This window comes from Vidua macroura, chromosome 3 (genome assembly GCF_024509145.1).
Source record: "Vidua macroura isolate BioBank_ID:100142 chromosome 3, ASM2450914v1, whole genome shotgun sequence".
Lineage (NCBI taxonomy): Eukaryota > Metazoa > Chordata > Aves > Passeriformes > Viduidae > Vidua > Vidua macroura.
In genome coordinates this window covers 90,428,838-90,448,843 of record NC_071573.1, presented here as the reverse complement: position 1 = coordinate 90,448,843, position 20,006 = coordinate 90,428,838, and the positions used below count along the sequence as shown (strand labels likewise).

General features: G+C 36.6%; 1 protein-coding gene across 5 annotated transcripts in view; it reads right to left on the bottom strand.

Annotated features, from left to right (window-relative positions):
- Positions 1–450: 450 nt before the first annotated feature.
- The window catches only part of DST (dystonin), a 288,925-nt gene continuing 269,369 nt past the window's right edge, over positions 451–20,006 (bottom strand). For 4 of the 5 annotated variants that reach the window (XM_053974362.1, XM_053974363.1, XM_053974357.1 and 1 more), the window contains 13 exons: positions 17,542–17,685; positions 16,515–16,703; positions 15,760–15,889; positions 14,766–14,929; positions 14,281–14,443; positions 12,656–12,810; positions 12,421–12,495; positions 11,553–11,570; positions 8,472–8,589; positions 6,052–6,251; positions 5,492–5,602; positions 2,675–2,798; positions 451–1,507 (listed from right to left, as the gene is read on the bottom strand). In XM_053974362.1, the coding sequence (XP_053830337.1) occupies positions 1,242–1,507; positions 2,675–2,798; positions 5,492–5,602; positions 6,052–6,251; positions 8,472–8,589; positions 11,553–11,570; positions 12,421–12,495; positions 12,656–12,810; positions 14,281–14,443; positions 14,766–14,929; positions 15,760–15,889; positions 16,515–16,703; positions 17,542–17,685 (1,857 nt within the window). In that variant the 3' untranslated portion in view covers positions 451–1,241. The remainder of the gene's footprint in view (positions 1,508–2,674; positions 2,799–5,491; positions 5,603–6,051; positions 6,252–8,471; positions 8,590–11,552; positions 11,571–12,420; positions 12,496–12,655; positions 12,811–14,280; positions 14,444–14,765; positions 14,930–15,759; positions 15,890–16,514; positions 16,704–17,541; positions 17,686–20,006) is intronic. The other variant, XM_053974359.1, reaches the window with a different exon arrangement.

Below are 20,006 nucleotides of genomic sequence, written 5' to 3'. Positions count from 1 at the left end.
ATTTGAAAGTTCTAGGGATTCTGTTACTACTTACCAAAGCATCTATCCAACCATGCTACAGCACTCCCATTTGAAGCTGCACCTTTTTTCCAGTGAAATTGAGCTATTAGCTATCCTTTCAATGAATTCATGCATGGCTAGAGTGTTTCACTGACTAATAGAGCAAGTGAATTACTCTATGCCTTTTATACATGGTTTATAAATGACAGTTTAATATGGAGAAAATAACTGTTGACACACAATAATTAGATATAATTTCATATGCTCTGATATGTGCAATTTAGTGTTTTATTAAACAAATACAGTAGCTAACCAAAATCAGATAGCAATAATGGGAAATAACATTAAAGCCTGTGTTCCTATGGTAATTATTGGTCATCTGAAATGGCATATGTTCTAAAACATAACACAGAAAATTACCTTCCTGTGAAATAAGAAATACGATAGAAATAAAGTTAAGGGACATGTTTATTTCTGAGCTTTCTGCAAGCAAAATTGCTTTGATACAAAATGAGTTCAATGATACAGTGCTACCATCCACTCAAGCAAAAGAAAACCTCACATTTACATGAATGCACTTTATATTGATATTCTTACAGAATAATAGTTCAGATATCCAGAATGTGTCTGGCCTCATTGAAAGCAATGGCACAGAAATGCTGCAAGGTATTGGAGTATCATATTATTGGCAAGTGCTTAATTAACTCTGTGAGTTTTTTGAGAGATGCTGTATAAATAAGGGTACTGTGAATGTGTGTTTGTATTCCTTAGTAGTTTTGACATACATCATTTAGTGTTTGTTTAATTAGCTCAAAATGTGTAATTGTGTCTTTTGGCTTTCAGTATTCTCTTTTTCTTTTTTAAAGAAAAATCATGAGGTATCCTTTACTGTTAACTAATGACATAGTGATAGGCCTTTTTTATTGAGGTTGCAGACTTACTGTACATTCAGTACACTGTACATTCGGCAATTATTTTTAGTGTACTTTCTACATGTTACTGTGTACAACTGTTAGTTTACATTAGAACTCTTCCCCTTCTCACAGGATATGGCAAAACAAAAAAGAGTCTGACAAAAATTATACACATAAAATAAGAAGACAAATACACAAATAAGGCCATCTGCAGAATTAAAAATCCACCTCTTGCAATATTTCACAGTAATTTCTACATAATATTTTACATCTTATGAACTTAAATATTTAATGCAAAAGGAAAAGACCTTTATGGAGCCAATCATATTATCTCTTCAAGGACTTGTCCGATTTGCTGGCTAGTGGCCTTCTCTGGGGGGTTGGAATTTTAGAAGGCTTGGCGGATCCTGGCCGAGAACCTGCTCGGGGTGTCGGCCTGCTTGTAGCAGGAACAGTCTCTGACATATCTGAGCACACAGACTGGATTTCTGAAATGTCAAAGTCAGACGCGTCACTGCCGCGGCGGCTGCTTGACCTGCTGCCAGCCTTGCTTCCTGCTCGGCTACCAGGTCTGCTTGGAGTTCTTCTGGTGTCTAGAAAGAGAGAAGAAAACCACCAGGATTAAAGGTAAGGATGGAAAACTTGTGCAGGTCTTTCCTAGGTATTTGGCAGCCCCAAAGATTCCTCGTTGCACAAACTAAACTTTAGATGTCTGCCAGGCAAGCTAAATGATGCTGTGTCTCACACTAAAGAAAAGGAAACGCAAGATCAAATGCTGACACATAGTTAATTAATCACTAGCACATTTTATTAAAAATGCATTATCCTGGTAGCTTTTCTTGACTTCCTAGACACGCATTGTACCTTCACTCAACAGCCAGAGCCTTTATTTCCCTTGCCATTTTCTCAGATATTAATTAGAAAAAAAAAAAAAAAATCAGTATCTGGTCTCTTCATGCATTCATGATTTCTAAGTATAGGCATCTTGGAGATGCAAATGAACATCCCAATATTTAAATGTGTACCCCTCTTTTTAAAAAAAAATTAAAATCCATACAGATGAAAGCTGCAACTAAACAAGGGCAAAGTAGACATCCTGCCCAACTGATGGGCTGAGAAGATGAGCTCTCAGCAAGCCTGCTAAGTAAAAGCCTGCCCAGACAATGTGCCATGAAGAAAAAACCACAAAGAATCTTAAACAGAAAATAATTAATGTGGTTTTTCATAATTTTCCAATTACTTATTAAGTATTTTTCATCTTTACAAATCTGGTTCCCAGTATGTATGAAGAACACTATGTTTGGAAAGCACAGCTTCACTGCTTTCTATTTTTGTATACTTCTTTAAAAATCTCTGTGGGATATTCCATTAATAAGGTAATCTACAGCTGCTCCCTGCAGATCTTCCAAAAGAAATGGACAGGTCATGACTAAGTGAGCCTTTTGCTCCATCCCAATTGAGAATAACTTGAATACTGTAAAGAACTGGATCCTTTGAGTAAATGCTTCTTCCCTAGTTCCTTGGGCAGATACACTGGAGGTACCATTGTTGAGAAGACTGCAGTCATGAATTCACACATCCAGAGCTGAAAATGTGAATGGAGGGCCCGATTATGTGCACTCTCAGCAATGGGCAGACTGTACGACTTTTACTCCTTCCCACTCTTCTGACATCTCTCCCTTGAACTCTAATGTGACCTTAAGTATTCAGGTGGAAAACAAAGCAAGTGGTAGGTCAATCTCTGAAGTCAAGACACTCACCTGCAAACTGAGCTCTGACTCTGGTAGCTGCTGTTGACAGGATGCCACTGTCTTCTCCTGAGTGGAAACCCTTCCCTGATAGATACCCTGGCAGTCTGAGTTTACTTCCTTGAATTGGTGTTCCCTATGCAAACCAAAAGATAACAAAAAAAAAAAAAAAAAAGCTTTTTAACTGAAGATAAGGATCAATATTAGAGGTTACACAGGCTTAGAATGTGATCGTCATAATATTCACTGTGAATCTGAAATACTGGTTTAAGCCACTTTGGGCACAATTCATAATGTGAAGTTTAGAATGTTCCTTTAGCAGTTTGCATTTGTAGTCCAAATGTAAAACAACAACAACAATAAAATCATTTTAACAGTCTGCTTAACATTTTAGCATCTTTGTGTGTATTTCAACACATATGAAGAAAGAAAAAACTACCTTCTTATAATTAGTCAAGCAGGTAAGATTAGTTGATGGTACATATTGAGGTTTTATGTCTGCATAACTTGACTTTCCATTATTCTGGCTGTAGTTATAGGTGATGAAAATATTATTAAAATTGAAACAAAGCTACCAAATTTCAGAAACCTTTTGCTAGGAGGAAAAAAACCCAAGCCAAAACAGAAAGAGAGAAAAACCAGAAAAACAGAAAAAAGGGCAGAGGACAAATTGTAAAAGTTACAGTTGTCAATATACTGCCTTTCAGTGTCTCTACTACACAGTCTTACCCTGCCTGCTTTCTTAGTTCTGAAATGAGCCTCGATTTACAATCTGCCCAAAATCAGAAAATTTCTTTCACAGCCACAAAAATTGAATCATCAGATCTCCAAATGACTATCACTCACTAAATAAGAGGTATATGCAAATAAGAGGAAAACTACAGTATTCACAGTAATTTAATAACACAAAAATACTACATCAATATTCAAAAATAAGAAAACCAGTGCAGTTTGTGGAGTGGCCTGGATTCCAGGATCCTGCGTTCTGTGCATTTAATCCCCATACAATTCTAGGTAGAATTAGGTACTGAAAACCAAGATCCAGAGAAGTGTGTTGGAAGCTGCCTTGAGCTAAGAACAGAGCAGAGGCCTGGCAGGAGCTTGCCTGGCAGTTGCCAGTCCAGACCACTTCTGGCACTTCTGAACAAAAGAGTGCTGTGATGCTACAGAGCAATCTGCTGCCTCTGACAGGGCAGGTCACAATATTAAACTCTCATTAAAGCCAAGTACAGTGCTTGACATACAGCTAGCCCCTGGGAATCTGCTATACAGACACTGCTTGGGAGGGTAAGGAGAAAGGGAACATTACCTCCATTGAAGCTGCTACACTCTGGGCAAGGCACTGGGAGAGAATCATCAGTGTGAAAAATAAAAACTAGCCTGTTCTTCAGTCTTGCCCTAAACCCAAATGCAGTTTACATAAAAAATGAGTAACTGCTCTCTTGGGCAGTAAATGCTACAGAATGCCTTAGAAATTCACTGAACCTACTCCACCCTAACCATTCTGTTTATAATCTTAAGCCACACTGGTTTACATAAAAGAAACTCACTGAAACTACTGGTAGTTGGAAGAGCAGATAAGAAATACAGTGCCCCCATATGAAATCAGGCCAGCTGCTTTCCTGTCATTGTAATTCAATGAAAACAACACCTTTCCATGTCTATAAACCCTTTAATGCACCATCAATTAATCTTCCACTGCAGCTACCAGCTAAGAGATGAAAGACAATACAGGAATATGTTAGAAACTGACAACTGACTAAGCTCTGTGCTGTTAATCAGTCTAAGCCACAGCCCCGTGTGCTTGCAGTGCTGTACCCACAGACACACCTGCAGTGTGCACAACAACACGCACAGGAGGAGGGAGGAAGTTTGTTGTGCATCTTTGAGCAAAGCCATGCTGAGGTTATGGAAGCTTCACACCAGAAGGTGTCAAATGAACAGCAATAGGCACCAAAGTGCAGATTTGTGAACAGAAGATACAACAGAGGGGGTGGTAGCACAAGCTCTCGATCCAAGCCAGGGCAAGAGTAACTCCAACAAATGACACATGAGTGTGCAGCCTGATCCAGCTGCAATCTTTTCACTGACTGTAATGACATTAGAGCAAACACTTTGGGTCAAGCCCCTTTAAATTTTGTTCATACAGCCTAATTGTCAGCGTAATCCTAATTGCTATACTAGCAATTTCCATGTAAGCCATGTTTTTCTGTTAACTCATCAAATAGCTATCCTATTAGAGCAATGATTGGTCACTACCCCCCCAAACAAAACTTTCAGTTGCTGTAAAGATTTATGTATCACAGCCAGACTTTTTTGCCGTGTTCTTCACTGTGATTGGGTATTTCTATATTTAGTGGTTTTGCACTAGAGATCATGATTTATTAATCTCATGTCTGCAGTTCAGAAACATTATAGTACTTAATGAATTCAAAGTAAACAATTTTAGGAAAGAAACCTGCAAAGTGTATTGAATGTTTTGTTTTTCTTTAAAAAAAGTACTCTTTGTACTCTTCCACATTTACTCAACCATTTCATTCCATGCTTTTATGATTTATTAAGCATTTGAGCTTTAAACATTAGCTCATTGAGGCTGTATTTTCCCAAAAATTAAAAAAAACCCCATGAAAAATAGAACAAAAACAAACCAAAACAAACTTGTGGGGGAAAAAAAGTAAAAAATAACTTGACAAAGATCTAAAATAAAGACAATGCATTAATATACACAGGATGTTGCAGCTCAGAAGCACTCAAACTCTAGTGGCTGTTAGTGATGTGACAGTTTTAGTGAAGGAAGTCATTATACTAGAATTTCTGTCCTTACTGTACCTCTGCAGATGACCCTTGATAGTCTGAGGATTCTGGTGGCTTAGAAGGAGTTGATGTTTTGCTGTTTGTCAACCATGGTTTACCATAGTTGCGTGTTAAATGATGTGGTGTCTGTATGAAACAATGGTAAATCAAAATATGAAGGACAGTAGAGGAAAACTACATCATGGAGAAGGATACCCGGACTTTCAAAATCTCAGTAGAAATAAAATCTAAGCAGAAAAAGTTAATGACAAATGTTCTAAAATGAAGAGATGACAGAGTTTATTTTTCAAGTGAAATGAGAGGTTTGTTGATCTTTCAGAGCAATTCCCAAACTGCCAGTTAGTTCATGTGGCACCTTAAATGTAGAAATTCTTCTACTGCCATGTTGCAAACAAACAGTAGAGAAAACATATTGAAAACACTTCTCAGATCCACCCCGGACTATGAAATCAAATGGAGGTACTTTTCCTCCATCAGCTAGAGTAAGCACCAATATTACTGGAGCAAGGAAAAACCCAAGAATTCAATCTATATCCCATTTGTTAACCAGTGCAGTTTTGTACTTTTCTCCTTACCTTCGGCGTACTTGTAGTAACAGCTTGTGGGGCAGCTGCCTGGCCAGCTTGACTTGACAGAGAAGTAGATCTGTTGGGAGAAGCACCTCTTGAAGAGGGTCGTGATCTACGGCCCCTTGGTCGGAAAGCGGCCATGCTCTGACTGGCACCATCTGCCAAAATGAATTTTTCACGCAGCTCCACGTTTGTCCTCCCTTTAGCTGTAAAGAGAGGTGTTCATTGACTCAGATATGAAAGCTATCACAAGGCTGTTTATTGCCATTTTTGCCATGCTAACTCCAACACATTTTAACAATAAATGAAATGCATTACTGTGTAATGCATTTATTTTAGACACAGAAGAATTATGTGCAGGACTCACTTATTCTAATACTTTATGCCAGCAGGAATGAACCACTGTCAAAGGAAGTCAGCATGATAATGGAATGCTCAACGTGCTAAATCACTGTTAATCAGCTATTAATACATAGACACAACCTGATGGGCAGTTTTGCTAACTCTACAGCTATTCATAATAAATAATACTTGCTTGGACATTCTAGAAGAAATTACAGGAAAGCAGCAAATATATTTATTCAAAACTATGGTGTTATGTAGTTTGGCAACATGCAATGATGAACATAAAACCCAAACTATGATGAGGTAATTGGTGGCTAAGCACTCACACACACACATACAAACACACATACAAGAGAATGTTCTGCATGAATAAATGCAAGACATGTTAGCATTTAACTGTGTCAGTGTGAATGGCAATTGTTTTTGAAACACTCTTCAAGCGTGTCAAAAAAATTAGCTTGCAAAGCACCAGCCCATGTAGGAACATGTTAAGCTAAATATGATGGGTGAAGCATATAGCTAAAAGTATACATATATTAAAAAAGCAGGAAGGAAATTAAGAGAGAGAAGAGGAGGAGAAGGAGACAAAGAGAGGGGTTTGCCAACCTATAGTAGGCTGAGTGGTAATTGAAGAGTTTGATTCCGAACGTAACATTTTACTCCCGTGATGATGAACTAGAAAAAATGACACAGGACATGGGTCACATTAAAGAAAATCGTTAGCAGGAGAAGAAATCAAGTACAGCAGCTGCATATGCCAAGAGACTTGGAGCACCAGGGCAAAAGACAGGACTTGAGCAAAAGCTGTCCCTAAGTGTTCTGAGGTGAGTTCTCAGAGGTCCCCTAGGCAAAAAAGAAATGGCATGTGGACAGACTCGGCTACAGTCCCAAGTATACTTGTGTAGCAGCGGTATTTATCTGCTGACATAAAGAAGTAATACAAGCTAAAGAGATTTTATATGACTAGGTGCAGTACTTTTAAAACTGTTTATGACAACGGTTCTTTGCAGTATGATTCATCTGAATACACGAGGAGCACTTAGTGGAAATGCAACTTTGCTAGGTGAAGTGGTTTAGGAAAAGTTTGAACCTGCATCACTGATTTCAACCAGGCAAGGATTAGGTAGCAATTCACAACATCTAGTGAGGTTGATTTTACAGAGTATTCTTACACGTATTCTTTAGATCCACTGTGTTGACATCTGCTCACATATACGCAAGAAAAAGAGTCCTCCTTTTATTCCTTTCTACTTTTATTCCTCAAAAGTGCAGAATAGTAGAAAATGAAATGTGCCTCAGAAGATCTGGCTTCATTGAAAGGTTAACTTGCTTAGTTCTGTTGTACCCCAAACATTTTTCTCAGGCCTATTGATCGGTAGACTGTTACAATTCATTCATAGATTGACAATGAAAGATATAATACTTAATAAATATCCAATAATTTATTGGAATTCCTTATTACAGTCCTCAGTATTGTGTACTGAGAAAACAGCTCATCTGATGCAATGCCGTGGAGGGCTCAGTGATAGAGCACTCCCTGCTCCCGCAGAGCACAATGTCCTTTGGACCAGAACATTTTCCTCTTGCTTTGTGTAAGGCTCAGGGCTCTACAAAGTGCTTCTGAGGAAGATGCCAAGGAAAAGACAAGGTTACAAAGGTAGAGACTGAAAGACTGGGAAGAGTGACTGGCCAGAGGTTTTTGTGGTGGTGGTGTTACTCATCAATTCAATTGCCTTATTTTGACTTATTGTGTTGCTGAGAAGGTTTTATTGGACATTTCTGTGTGCTATTTTTGCCAAGTCATACAAGCCACTTACATACCATAAAGTCTATTTGGGCTAAGTTCAGTTCTAGAACACTGAAGGAACTATGCAGAAGACACTACAGTTTTTTCAGACATACACCAGTGCAACTGAAGAGGATCTCAACCATGTGATTTAAAGTTCACAAAAACGTGACATTTAGTGAGATGATGTTTACAACAACTGGCATTTTATACAAGTCCATCTCCATCTTGAGACAATGAATGGTGACTGCATCCAAATAATATGCTGCAAGTCTTTAACAGTTCTGTTACATACCACGGCAAGGATCATTTTTCACTAAGAACTCATCAAGCGCCATCCAGCCACCTCCAACACGGACCATGACCGTACTTCTCAGGATACGAACAAGACGCAGTTGTTGAGAGTCACCAAACTGCAATAAAAATCAAATGACAGTCTGAGCTTCTCAGGCATTCAGATGCAGTTTAACACTGATAGGTTAAAACAATCAGACATTTAAAAAAGTTTATTTTGATATTTAATAATTAGTAAATGCTAAAAAAAAAATCAATTTGTTTATGCAAATTATTAAAGCTGTTAAGATTTCAAATCAGATGGCACTGCATTAATCAAAAGAAGATGGCAGGATGGTAAGAAAGAAACTCAGGTTTAATTTTATGTTTGATTCTTAAATGTCTGAGGTCATAAAAGAAGCAAAATTAGTAGTACATTATTTGATTGGTTACAGTCTGCTTTTGTGCAAATTAATGAAAACCTATTTGCATTATTTCACTGGTAAAATCTTAAGCAAACACTCTTCTGCAACACTCTTGATTTTTAATGTTGTCAGCTGAAAGGAAGGCAGCATCACTTCAAACAATCAGTATATAATCTGGAAATTCAATGTGTTATGAGTGTGCACCATTCTATCAATTGATTAATCTACAGGAATATTTTCAGGTACAGCACTACAGTGCTGACACTGCTTACCGATAGCAAGGTGCATGGGAGGAAGGGAACATTAAAGAAGCAATGAATGATTAGTAACTATAATTATGTTTGTCACTCCTCTGACTACACATCAAGGTTCTTCACAATTCAGAGATGAGATGAGAGTCTGTTTCATACTAAGTTCTTGTATGAGTCCTTTGGGCTGATGGCCAGGCCTAATGCATATTTTGCTTTTGAAACCTGTGTAACAAAACCTGTACGCAGTACCTTCACTCAAATTCAGATCAGAGAAAGCATGACCAAAATGTTGACCTCACAATCTCAAGAAAACTAACCAGAAGAATTCAGTACTTTTAAGCCAGCACTACTAAAATATCTTGATACCAGATCAACAGGCCAAGTGCAGTGCACCCTCACACAAACATGCAGAGCACTCACTAAAACCAATGGGAGTTGAATTCCCCTCTTTGGGACAATCTCTGACCCTTGGAGAAGGCCATAATTCAACTGTACCTACTTGCTCCAGTGAGGGAACTGAACAAACCACACAACAAATGTGCTCCCTACTTGTTAGATGACTTTAGTTGTTTGGTACTATTCAAGCCAAGAAGAGAGAATAAGTTTAAAGGAATATTACTTTTAGGAACCAAACAAAAGCAAAGCTTGCTTCTTAATTTAATAATAAATTGTATTTGTTCTAAGTAAGAACATTCACATAAGCATTATTTCTGAGAGATTTTTAATAATGCATTCAATATGTGCCAAAGAAAGAACCATTTTGTATATGTAGATCACTGTGTTTTTTTTAAAGACATCTAAATTAACGCTGTTTATTTTCATTGGCTTGTTCCTACCAAATTTTTTTTCTAGTGATTCTGAAGATAATATCTTTCTTCTTTTCTTTATTTTTTTCTCCATCACAGCCTAATTAGTCAGTTAGACCCCATCAGGCAACTACACCAAGGGTCAAATACAGTGTGCTTTGAAAACTCCCCAGCTAGCTGAGGTTAATTCAGAAAGTGGGGCTGGAAAGTAACATGGTAATACAATAGTAACTATCATTGCACTTCTTATGGTAACTCAGTTGATTTCCTTCCTAAAATAGCCTGGTACAACTTGTTTAAAACAGTATTTAACATTATTTCAAACAACCAGAGGTAAAAACATAAAGGAATTTAAGCTACAAAAAGGCCTGTTCTTGACAATAGCCTGTAGGTGCCATTCTGCATCAGTAAGAGCTTCTCAACAGATCTGAGAGTACAGATGATAGATAAGGAGATTAACATAATTTCAAACAGTTCTTTCAAAAAGAGACTTGTTCTATATGTGGAAAATATTTTAAATTATTGCTTAGATGTATTGCTTGAGGCATGTGGCAAGGTTATCCACTGCTCTGTTTTCTTCTATGCTTCAAGAGGCTCTGCTAGTAAACAAGAGCGCACTCACATTTTCAACATCTTGAGATTTAAAATGGCTATTGCTGCTGATGTTAGCATGTCCAGAATGGATTACATGCGTTATTGCCTTTTTAAAAACATAAGACTAACAGTATCTGATATCTGGTTTGCATAAGGTGTTTCCATCCTTACTGGGCAGATGTGATTTAGCACTTCAGGAAGCTGTGTATCAGTGCATATTGCAGGAGTAAGCACTGGGCAGCGTCTCCTCCTGAGGGAGGACTCACCAGAGACCCAGCTGACACAAAGTATTCTTAAACACAGCTCCAGCACATTACAGACTTGCCATAGCTCCTTGAAAACACTTTGGGAGAGGGATTAGTCTACATGGGAATAGTAATTTTATTTTGCCTATTTCCAAAATATGTATTTAAAGATTCACTGTGTTAAGGAAATAAAATAATAACTATCAGCTAGGTTCTTAATCAGTCTGCTTGATTGCATACAGACTGTACCTTTTTTTTTTTTTTTTTTGCAAAGATGAAAGTATTTTTTGTGCAATTTGCAATATATAAGTCATAAGACACTGGGACCTGTTTGCCATGATTAGCCTTTACTCAAATAGCCTGAAAAAGACATTACAGATTTTTGAAGGATTCAACTATAAAACTGATTAGATAATCATAATCTCTACAATTGCAGTTTAAATGCTCAAGATTTTTCGCTATGGGAATTGCTGCTGACTATTATCTGGTTCCTTTAAAAGTAATCTCCTTAATGAGGAAAATGACCAAAGAAAGCAGATGAGGGATTGTAGAGGAGGGATCCTGAGACAAGGAATGCTTCATAGCATTTAAAGAAATACCACAGCTGACCAGCAATGAATTAGCTGAAAATTAAAGGATGGCAAGACCATTGCAAGCTTAAATCACTATGCATTAGGAAAAAAAAAATAAAAAGAGAGAGAATAACAAAAAAACAAAATTAAACAAAAAAACCCCAAAACCAAACAAAAAAAAACTTCATAACACATTCCACTGGTTTATACCTGATTTCCCAGGAAGAACTGATAAGAAATGAAAAATGGAAGAAAGACACGATTAGTTTACAGGAAATTTTCTACATGACCTAGAACACATGCAAACTAACACATTAGACATTCTAAATAAAGTATCTACTTGAGAGATGAGCAGGTAGCTAGCCATCCAGAGACTGAATATTAGAAAATATTCAAGGCCTTCGTTTCCTTCCCATTGCTGTTTCTGTGGTCTTTTAAAATCTACAAGTACTTATTAATCTCTCTTAGCCAAATATTGCGTATTTTACCTCAAATTGTTCTAGTTATTGAATCCAGGGGTAGCAGATATTTCTCTACTGTGTGATATTTATTTTTCTGTGATCTAAAATAATTCTGCAGGTATCTAACACTTTGCTTATATTCAGAAGTATGTGTGTTCCAATAAAATGACAAGAGTGTAGAAATGACTGAATACACTTTGGTATAAGATTTTTGAAGTACAACACAATACCACAAGAAAATATCAGTCACTGTTTTTATGAAACTAATAGAAAATCAGCTACAGTTTAAACACTTAAGGTATCTAGGCAGAAAGATCAGCTTTTGAGGATATATTGTATCTATGTATGCATGTGTATGGATGTGTGCCGTTAGCTCTTAAAAATTCCTATGACTGAAAACAGCTTCAGTAGTTAGAGTGAAAATAAACACAAACATCAGCAATTTTCCATATTTTTAGTCTATATGTTCTAACAAGAAAAAAAAAAAAAATTAGACAATCTTAAAGAAAATGTCTAATTGTCATACAAGATTCTTGTGAATTCATATAGCCTAATTCCTTGTGTAAACCATGTCATATGAAGAAAGCTGAAAGAACTGAAGTCCTTAAAAGACTTACCCTGTACTTGTTATCCCCAATCTGTTCCACTTGAAACCGTTTTGCACATTTACATTTCGCTACCTGCCTTGTAACCTGCAAAAAACCACAACAGGATAATTACTTTAAATATCACATTTCCAAAGATTTGTGTACCTAATAAATTTCAAATTAAATAGGAGTGAAAATAAAGTGAATTATTATAGAATATGACTCCAGTAGAACAGAGTACAACCTAAGAAAGCAGAGAACGTACCTCATCTTCAATTTTGTCAGCATCTGTGAGAGGCTTGTATGCATCCTTGTTTGGATGAAGAGCTGCCACAAATTCATAATAGTCAATATACCCATCACCATCTCTATCAAAAATGTCTGCAACAGCACTCATTTCAAGTCGGCTTGTAGGGAACTCTGCGGGACGAAGAAAACAACACAAATTTTTTCACTTTTCAATTCCATTACAATGAGAAGCTTTATCACAAATATTATAAGGTGATTAGGCATTTGGTAACAGATAGTGCTTATCAAAAAAATAAGGACATTCAAACAAGTGAAGGAATATTTCTGAAAAAAAACCCCAATCTGAATCTCCAGTGTCACCCAGATATTGGATAAAAATGAGTACCATAGTGTGGCTTAGAGACAAAAGCAAGGGCACAGATTAAACTGTAAAATATATGGGGGGGTGGGGTGTGTGCGCATTAACATTTTGACCTTCAAAGTGCATAAAATACCAGAAATTAACAAGATAAATAATTAGTGAGGAAAGGTCAAGCAAGCATTTCAGTGCTGATTAAATCTGGAATGTGAAGCCTTCTAAATGCAGGTCCATGCATGGTGTTTCATGAAGTCCTTTAGATGAAGTTCACAGCAGAGATTCTCAAAGAAATGGTCAAAGAAAATTTCAAGGTGATGAACAGGGATTATTTCAGGACTGTTTGGTGGTCATAATAAATTGATACCAACTGAGTTAAAAGAGTAAACTATTTAACCTCTTGGTGGTATTAGGTTTTTTTCATGAATTTTTATTAATTCAAGCAAAACAGCAATATTCACATATAGTGAATATTTACTTTACTGCATTTCCTAAAGGAGGGGGAAAATATACAGAGTACATTTTCCTACTGAGTAACACTAAAATGAAATACTAGAGGCAGCCCAATTCTGAATCATTACTGTTTAAAGCAAAAGTCTCCATGATCTGAAGATAAAGGATTACTTTAAGTATTAGGTCCTTATCTGTTATGAGTCTGTTCCTAAAAGGAAATATGATCACATATATGATGTAAAAGACTTACATTACTACCATAACTAAGGAATACTGATCCACCAGGAAAGCTAGGAAAATTCTTTTCTAGTTTGATTGCTTGGCATTTTAAGCCTTACTATATAGGTATATGAATATTGCCATGGCTCATGGAAACACTGGTTTCAAAAATTACACAGTTTCCTACTGTAATTGAAACTATTCTATATAAGTTCTTTAATAAAAATCATATGATCCTATGAACTGATTTTGAAAATCATCTATAGGTTACATAAGGTATTTTTTACTATTATGAGTAATCAATCAAAAAGTAATTGTTGAAGTAGCTAGTGCACTATAGGAATGACAATCTGAGTTCAATAAACCAGCAAACTACTAATTAGACGATAATATAAATGTGACATTTGTGACCTGATGTAAAGAACTAGAAAGAGTTTCAAAAATCTAAAAATATTTTCAAGTAAAATAATTATAAAGTAATAATAATTAATAAATTCAAAAAGGAAATCTGTAACCTTCTAACACAATAAAATGCACAGGTCACACTATCTAGACAATAAGATTTCACTAGATGCTTGTTCCAAGTTCAACATTACGTTCATTTTAAAACTTACTTGAAGAAAGAATTCCATCAATAAATTCCTGTCTTGTAATCTTTCCATCCTGATCTTTATCAATCCTCCTAAAGAAGTCCATCACGCGAGACTTCTTATGGTTCATCCATCGCATGTATTTTTTCCTCCAAATATCAAAATCAAAGTTGGCAAATTCTCTCAGCTTAATAAAAAACAGAAAAAAAAAATTCAGCTGAAATCCATCAATCTAGAACACGAATGAGATAGATACCATCTGCGTTTTGTTGAATAATTGATTTTTTGAGGACCTGTGCAAGCATTTTAAATATCTCAGCTCTCCTCATTTAAAATGATGATGACAGCTTTTAAAGCACATTAAAGCACATGTATCACAGTGTTTTCAGTTAGCTGTGTCATACAATATAATATAACAAATATGGAAGTTCTTCACAGTATTGGAATTTAATCCAGGGTAGAGAAAATGATGCAAAAAGTATGTACAGTCTGTATAGTGCTTTTCTGACCTCTTCAAGTCTGTCCAAAGCATCATTCAGTTTTCTCCTTCTTTCCAATGCCAGAAGCCAAACTTGCTGCCATTTGCTGACTAAAAGGTTTACCCGTGGATTCTTGGTTTCAATTTGTGCCTGGGCTGCTGACGGATAAATGCCTGGTGTTGGGGAACGCTTTCCTGTTAAAACATGATAAAAGGCATAGGGCTCACCCAGCTCAAACAAAACAAATGTTCACATGAAATGCACTTGACCTTCCTAAAATTATTCCTTCCTGTCCCAAATAAGGAGGTCATATATGGATGATTCCATATAGTGGGATTTATCTTCCTTTTTTTTTTACCATTGCTGGGGAACAACCAGCAATGGTAAAAAAACAGTGATGGTTACAGTCTATTTTATCTAGCCAGAAGCAGCTAGTGAGGGCTCCACTATCACACTGCACAGTTTAAATTAAATCTTCATAAATCTCCCAGAGTTGCAAAGTAAACAACCTCATTTTAGAAGCAGGTTCTATGTATGGGTAAGTATAAAATACAATGAGTAAGTATATCTAAAAATACAAAAAGCAATTTCCTCACTTGATGATTCACTTTCCATTCAACTTCACTGAATACACTTCTAACTGGATTAATATAATTTTACAGACAGTAAGAGCACAATTTTGTCTCTATATCTCTCTGTGAAGTTGTCTGCACTTTCATATAATGGAAGATTTGCGAAGACTCAGCATGTACTTGCTCTTGGAAGTTTAAGGGCACAGGAAAGGCTGCACACTTTAAAAATAGCTATTCATGAAGATTAGGACAAAATGTAAAAATACATGTCTGGTCTGAGAAATTTCCTCACAATTCATAAAAAATTAGAGATAATTAGAAAAGTCAGCCAAGAGAATTTTACCCCCTTTCACCAGAAGTTAATCAAACTTATGAGGTTATTAGCAATCTGTAAACTTCATCGATAGAGGAATGGTACATGTGACACACCCCAAAAATACGCTGTTACTTACTTCCAGCTCTTCCCTTATCAAGGACAGGAATATGAGATTGTACTGGAGAGGGTTCAAGTGCTTTCCTTTTGTAGGTCTTTGTAACTTTATCCACATCAGGCTGTTTTCTGGTCATTTCTTCCATGAATGTCTGCAATCAGATAGGGGAGATCTTAATTAACAATACACAAAAGTAACCAGAGGAATGAAAAACATACACAATAGCAAAACACTCAAGTTAAAAAGAAACACACAGAAAGACACTTATAATGCCAGCCTCACAATATAGAATTAGATAAATGTTTTGTAGATAAGAAAAATCTGCAGTACAAGCTTTTAAGGTCACTATGGCCTGGCTGTTAAAAGAAGACTAAGTCTAAAAACAATCTGTCAAACTCCTTTATTAACTGTATATGGTGAGGTGATATAGAACAGAATTTTGCCTCCAAGATCCTGCTGTTCAGACTGCAGTTCACAGAAGTGAGACAGCTCTGGTGTTTAAGCTGGGGTAAATCTATAAGAATTCAGTACACCAGCAGCTCCCCCTGGTACTTCACAAACCTATTTTTGATATTTAATCAAGAGAGCCACACTCCAGCACTAGATCTAAGGTGGCAGCACTATCATACATTTCATGTGGATTTTCTTTTATTTCTAATATTATCCTTGCTTGTATTCAGTTATTATAAGAGAAAATAGCAAAATTCGCAGTTGATCGCGCAGCGTAGCTGAGATGTGCCCCATGTGAGTGACACACGTCACTTACTGATCCTTACCTGATGTTCAGCTATAAGTGCTTTAACTTCCTCGATCTCCTGGGGGATAACCTCTTTGTCTTTCTCAGTTAGTGTAGTCTCTGCCCACTGCAACCAGGACAGCAAGGCTTCCAGCAGCTCCTGGTTAGCAATGAGTCCAGCCAGAGCTCCTGCCAGTCGCTGTTGATGTTGTTTAGCCCACGCTAAGACCTTGACAAAGGAACCAATACAAGAGTATGTGCACATCCGAAACTCTTCACAATGTATTTAAAATTGCTCTGCTAATTGTAAACCCAGAGCTATTTCTTAGGCCTACTGATGTTTGCATATCAAATGTGTTAAATGTAGTGGCTGATCACTAACAGTAGCTAGGTAACTAGAATTCCTAGTCCAACACATTTCTTCCACAGATATTCAGGGTTAAGTGCTGCTAAACACAGTGAGCAGCACATTCAGGCAACATATTAAGAATTTTAACTACATGTGTGAGTTAGTGAATCACACAGGATTTGGTGTCACTTTTCCTTCTGGGCACTCCCGAAACCACACTTTGCTATCACCAGTATTTTGGTTTTCTTTAAGCTTAATATAAAACAGAAAGTATCACCTTAACAGCTGAGGGTACAACCTACCTGTAGCCACTTAAAACTTTTAAATGTCTTCTAGATTAAGAATATGTTGGACTGAAATCCTCTCTAATGTAATCAGAAAATCCTCCACATTTGCCCTTGAATTTTCTTTCCTTTGTAACTTTTCAATTTCCCCCTAGAAACTATTGGTTTTCCTTACTTGGGAAGTGCCAGACAGTATTTCCTTTAATACATACAAACAAAGGAGCTTGACCATCTGCTTTAGCTCTTAAAGCCCTGTAAGTTTTGAAAGAAAGCCTAGGGAAGCGCAGTATTCACATCCATCACCACGGGTATTTAAAATGTTTAGTTCTCAACAGCTGGATCATTTCCTCACAGTGTAACTACCATGTTAGTTGTCAGCTGTGTTCTAATCAAAGATGGACTGCTGCCACAAAGATGGTACAACATATACTGACCTCTTCAAACCTGGCTCTGATGATTGTTATCCAGTGCTTAATGGTGGTGATGGAGTCTGGATGGCAGATAGCCAGAATAGCTTCTCCCATACCTGTTGCTTTATTCAGTTCTGCCTTTTTCTCTTCCAGTTTCTTCATAAATTCCTAAAACAGAAGTAATAATTTTAATTAGATACTGACAAAATTTGCAAGAGAAGTCTGAGTGCATAATCTGGAAGGTCATGAGCCTCTTGACTGCTCAAGCAATTTGCAAGAGGCAAGTTTCACTTGTATGAGAAAAGCTTAAACTATTTAAAAAGCTTATTCTACATAAAGTACTAAACAAAGCTCTAAAACCTGATCCCAACTTGCTGATCCTTAAAAGCCCACCACAATCTAAATCCTTGAAAGATGCATGCCAATAAAAAAAAAAAAAAACAAAGGAAAATCACAGCATTTAGAAGTGCTGCAAACCAGCTATATGATGGTTAGAATCACTATTGGCAACATTTCAATGACTTGATTTGTCAGTTACAGTAATTCTTCATAAAAAACTATCAAGCTCCTGCCAGAGGCTGGAAATGTCTAACTACAATTGCATGCTCAGACAAGATGACAGAGTTCAGGAGCAGCTCTACTAAAGTAACACAAATGTGACAACTCAGCAGCTGAGGGGGAGAGACACAGCATGTGGAAAAAATCTCGTAAAAGCAGAAGGATGTTTACAACTTTAGGCATCCAAGCTCATAGTTATTGGTATTCCTATGACAGCAGGACCAGAAATGGATGTGGGGGAGAAACAACAATAAGAAAAAGCAACTGAAAGGAGGATTTTTCCCATCCTTTCTATTGCTTGCATTTCTTTTTTTTTTTTTTTTCCCTTTCCCTACACAATTCAAAACCACCAAAACATTGTAAAAACAGGTTCTTCAACAACTCATGACATTATCCTGTGCCTTTACAAAGTAAGTATGAAGTTACAATGAAATAAAATGTAAAATATAATCTTTTCTACCTTGTTCTAGAAGCCTGGAATATGTAGGCTCTTTATTTAAATGTATTTGTTACTAATTGATTTTGATTTAAGCTTTAATTATTGCCAGAGTTTAAGATATCCAAATCATAATAGCAAACCTTCTCTCACAAAAACACATGCATCCTTACAATATTTCAGTTCAACATGCTTTTGGATGAGCTGAATTGGATTATAATGAGAGATTACCAAAATAAGGCAGAGGCAGGTGGAAAATGGGCAAAAAAGCCCCACTGTGTTCCCCTGCTCAGCTGTATTAGAGTATTTTAAGAATTAAATCTATGACACACAGCTCACAGTTTCTTAAACTCTTCCTAATTTTATTGAACTCTGTGGCAAACCAGTGACACAGACACATTTACAGAAGAGGAAATGGGATGCTTTTCATTGAGCAATGCAGTGCATTAACCCACTACAGCTCTCAGTTCCTAGAGAGGTGGACAAGTGACAGATATCTCTCTGAGATAGCAGAATTCACTAAATCATGTGCAGTATTCAAGAAGAGAAAAATCAGAAATGGGCATAAAGATGGACTATTTGGATAAAATATTGTCCTGAAGAAAACATTTCTACATATAGTTCAATACAGATGCAATAAAACTGTTTTACAAAAATCACAGTGACAAAAGGATGACACCTTTCATATTCATATAATAATTTCAGTCATACATTTTTATTATAGTATGCAGCATTATAATGCATACATGATATTTAAAAGTAATATATATTACTTCTTCCCTTATTTTCTTTTTGTCTTCTTGAAAGCTGATGTTATAAGCTTAAAAGGAGAGATGACCTATTGAGAAAGATTGTGTATGAGCGGTAAAACTGCAGTGCCATAATCCTTCTGAGCTTGACAATTTTTCTATTTCTATTGTTTGCCCTTTAAGAGGAAAATGTGGTTGGGGGAACACCTTCTGAGAAAATTTAAGTACAGTAAGGCCACATCTAACACCGAGATTGGTTGTGTTGTGCTAGCTATCATCCTTCCCAGCTGGACAGGGTTTCTCAGAGACAAACTTTGCTTTGAGGTTCCAAGTTATGCTTTGGCAGCACAGATTTTAAAATTAGTACAGAAATACTTTGCTAATACACCTACAGTGTGGAGGAAGAAATTTAAAATTCTATTTTCTAATTATTTCAGTGGACCTAAGATTTCACTCAGTTCTCTCTAGTCAGAAGATTAAAAAATCAAATAAAAGAGAACTGGTGAAGCACATGTGGAGGAAAGGCAGCTAAAAGGCATTTCACTGAACAGAGACATCAAGTTGCTGCTGTCAACATTAGTCAACACACTGTGAGGTTGTTACATCATCACACACTGATGCATACATACATTTGCCAGCTTATGACTAGCACTCAGCTTCCAGGGCCCTAAACTAAAACTGAAAACTTTTTTCAAAACCTTGCATTTTAAATACATTGAAAATCCCTCAGTTAAGAACCATTTAAT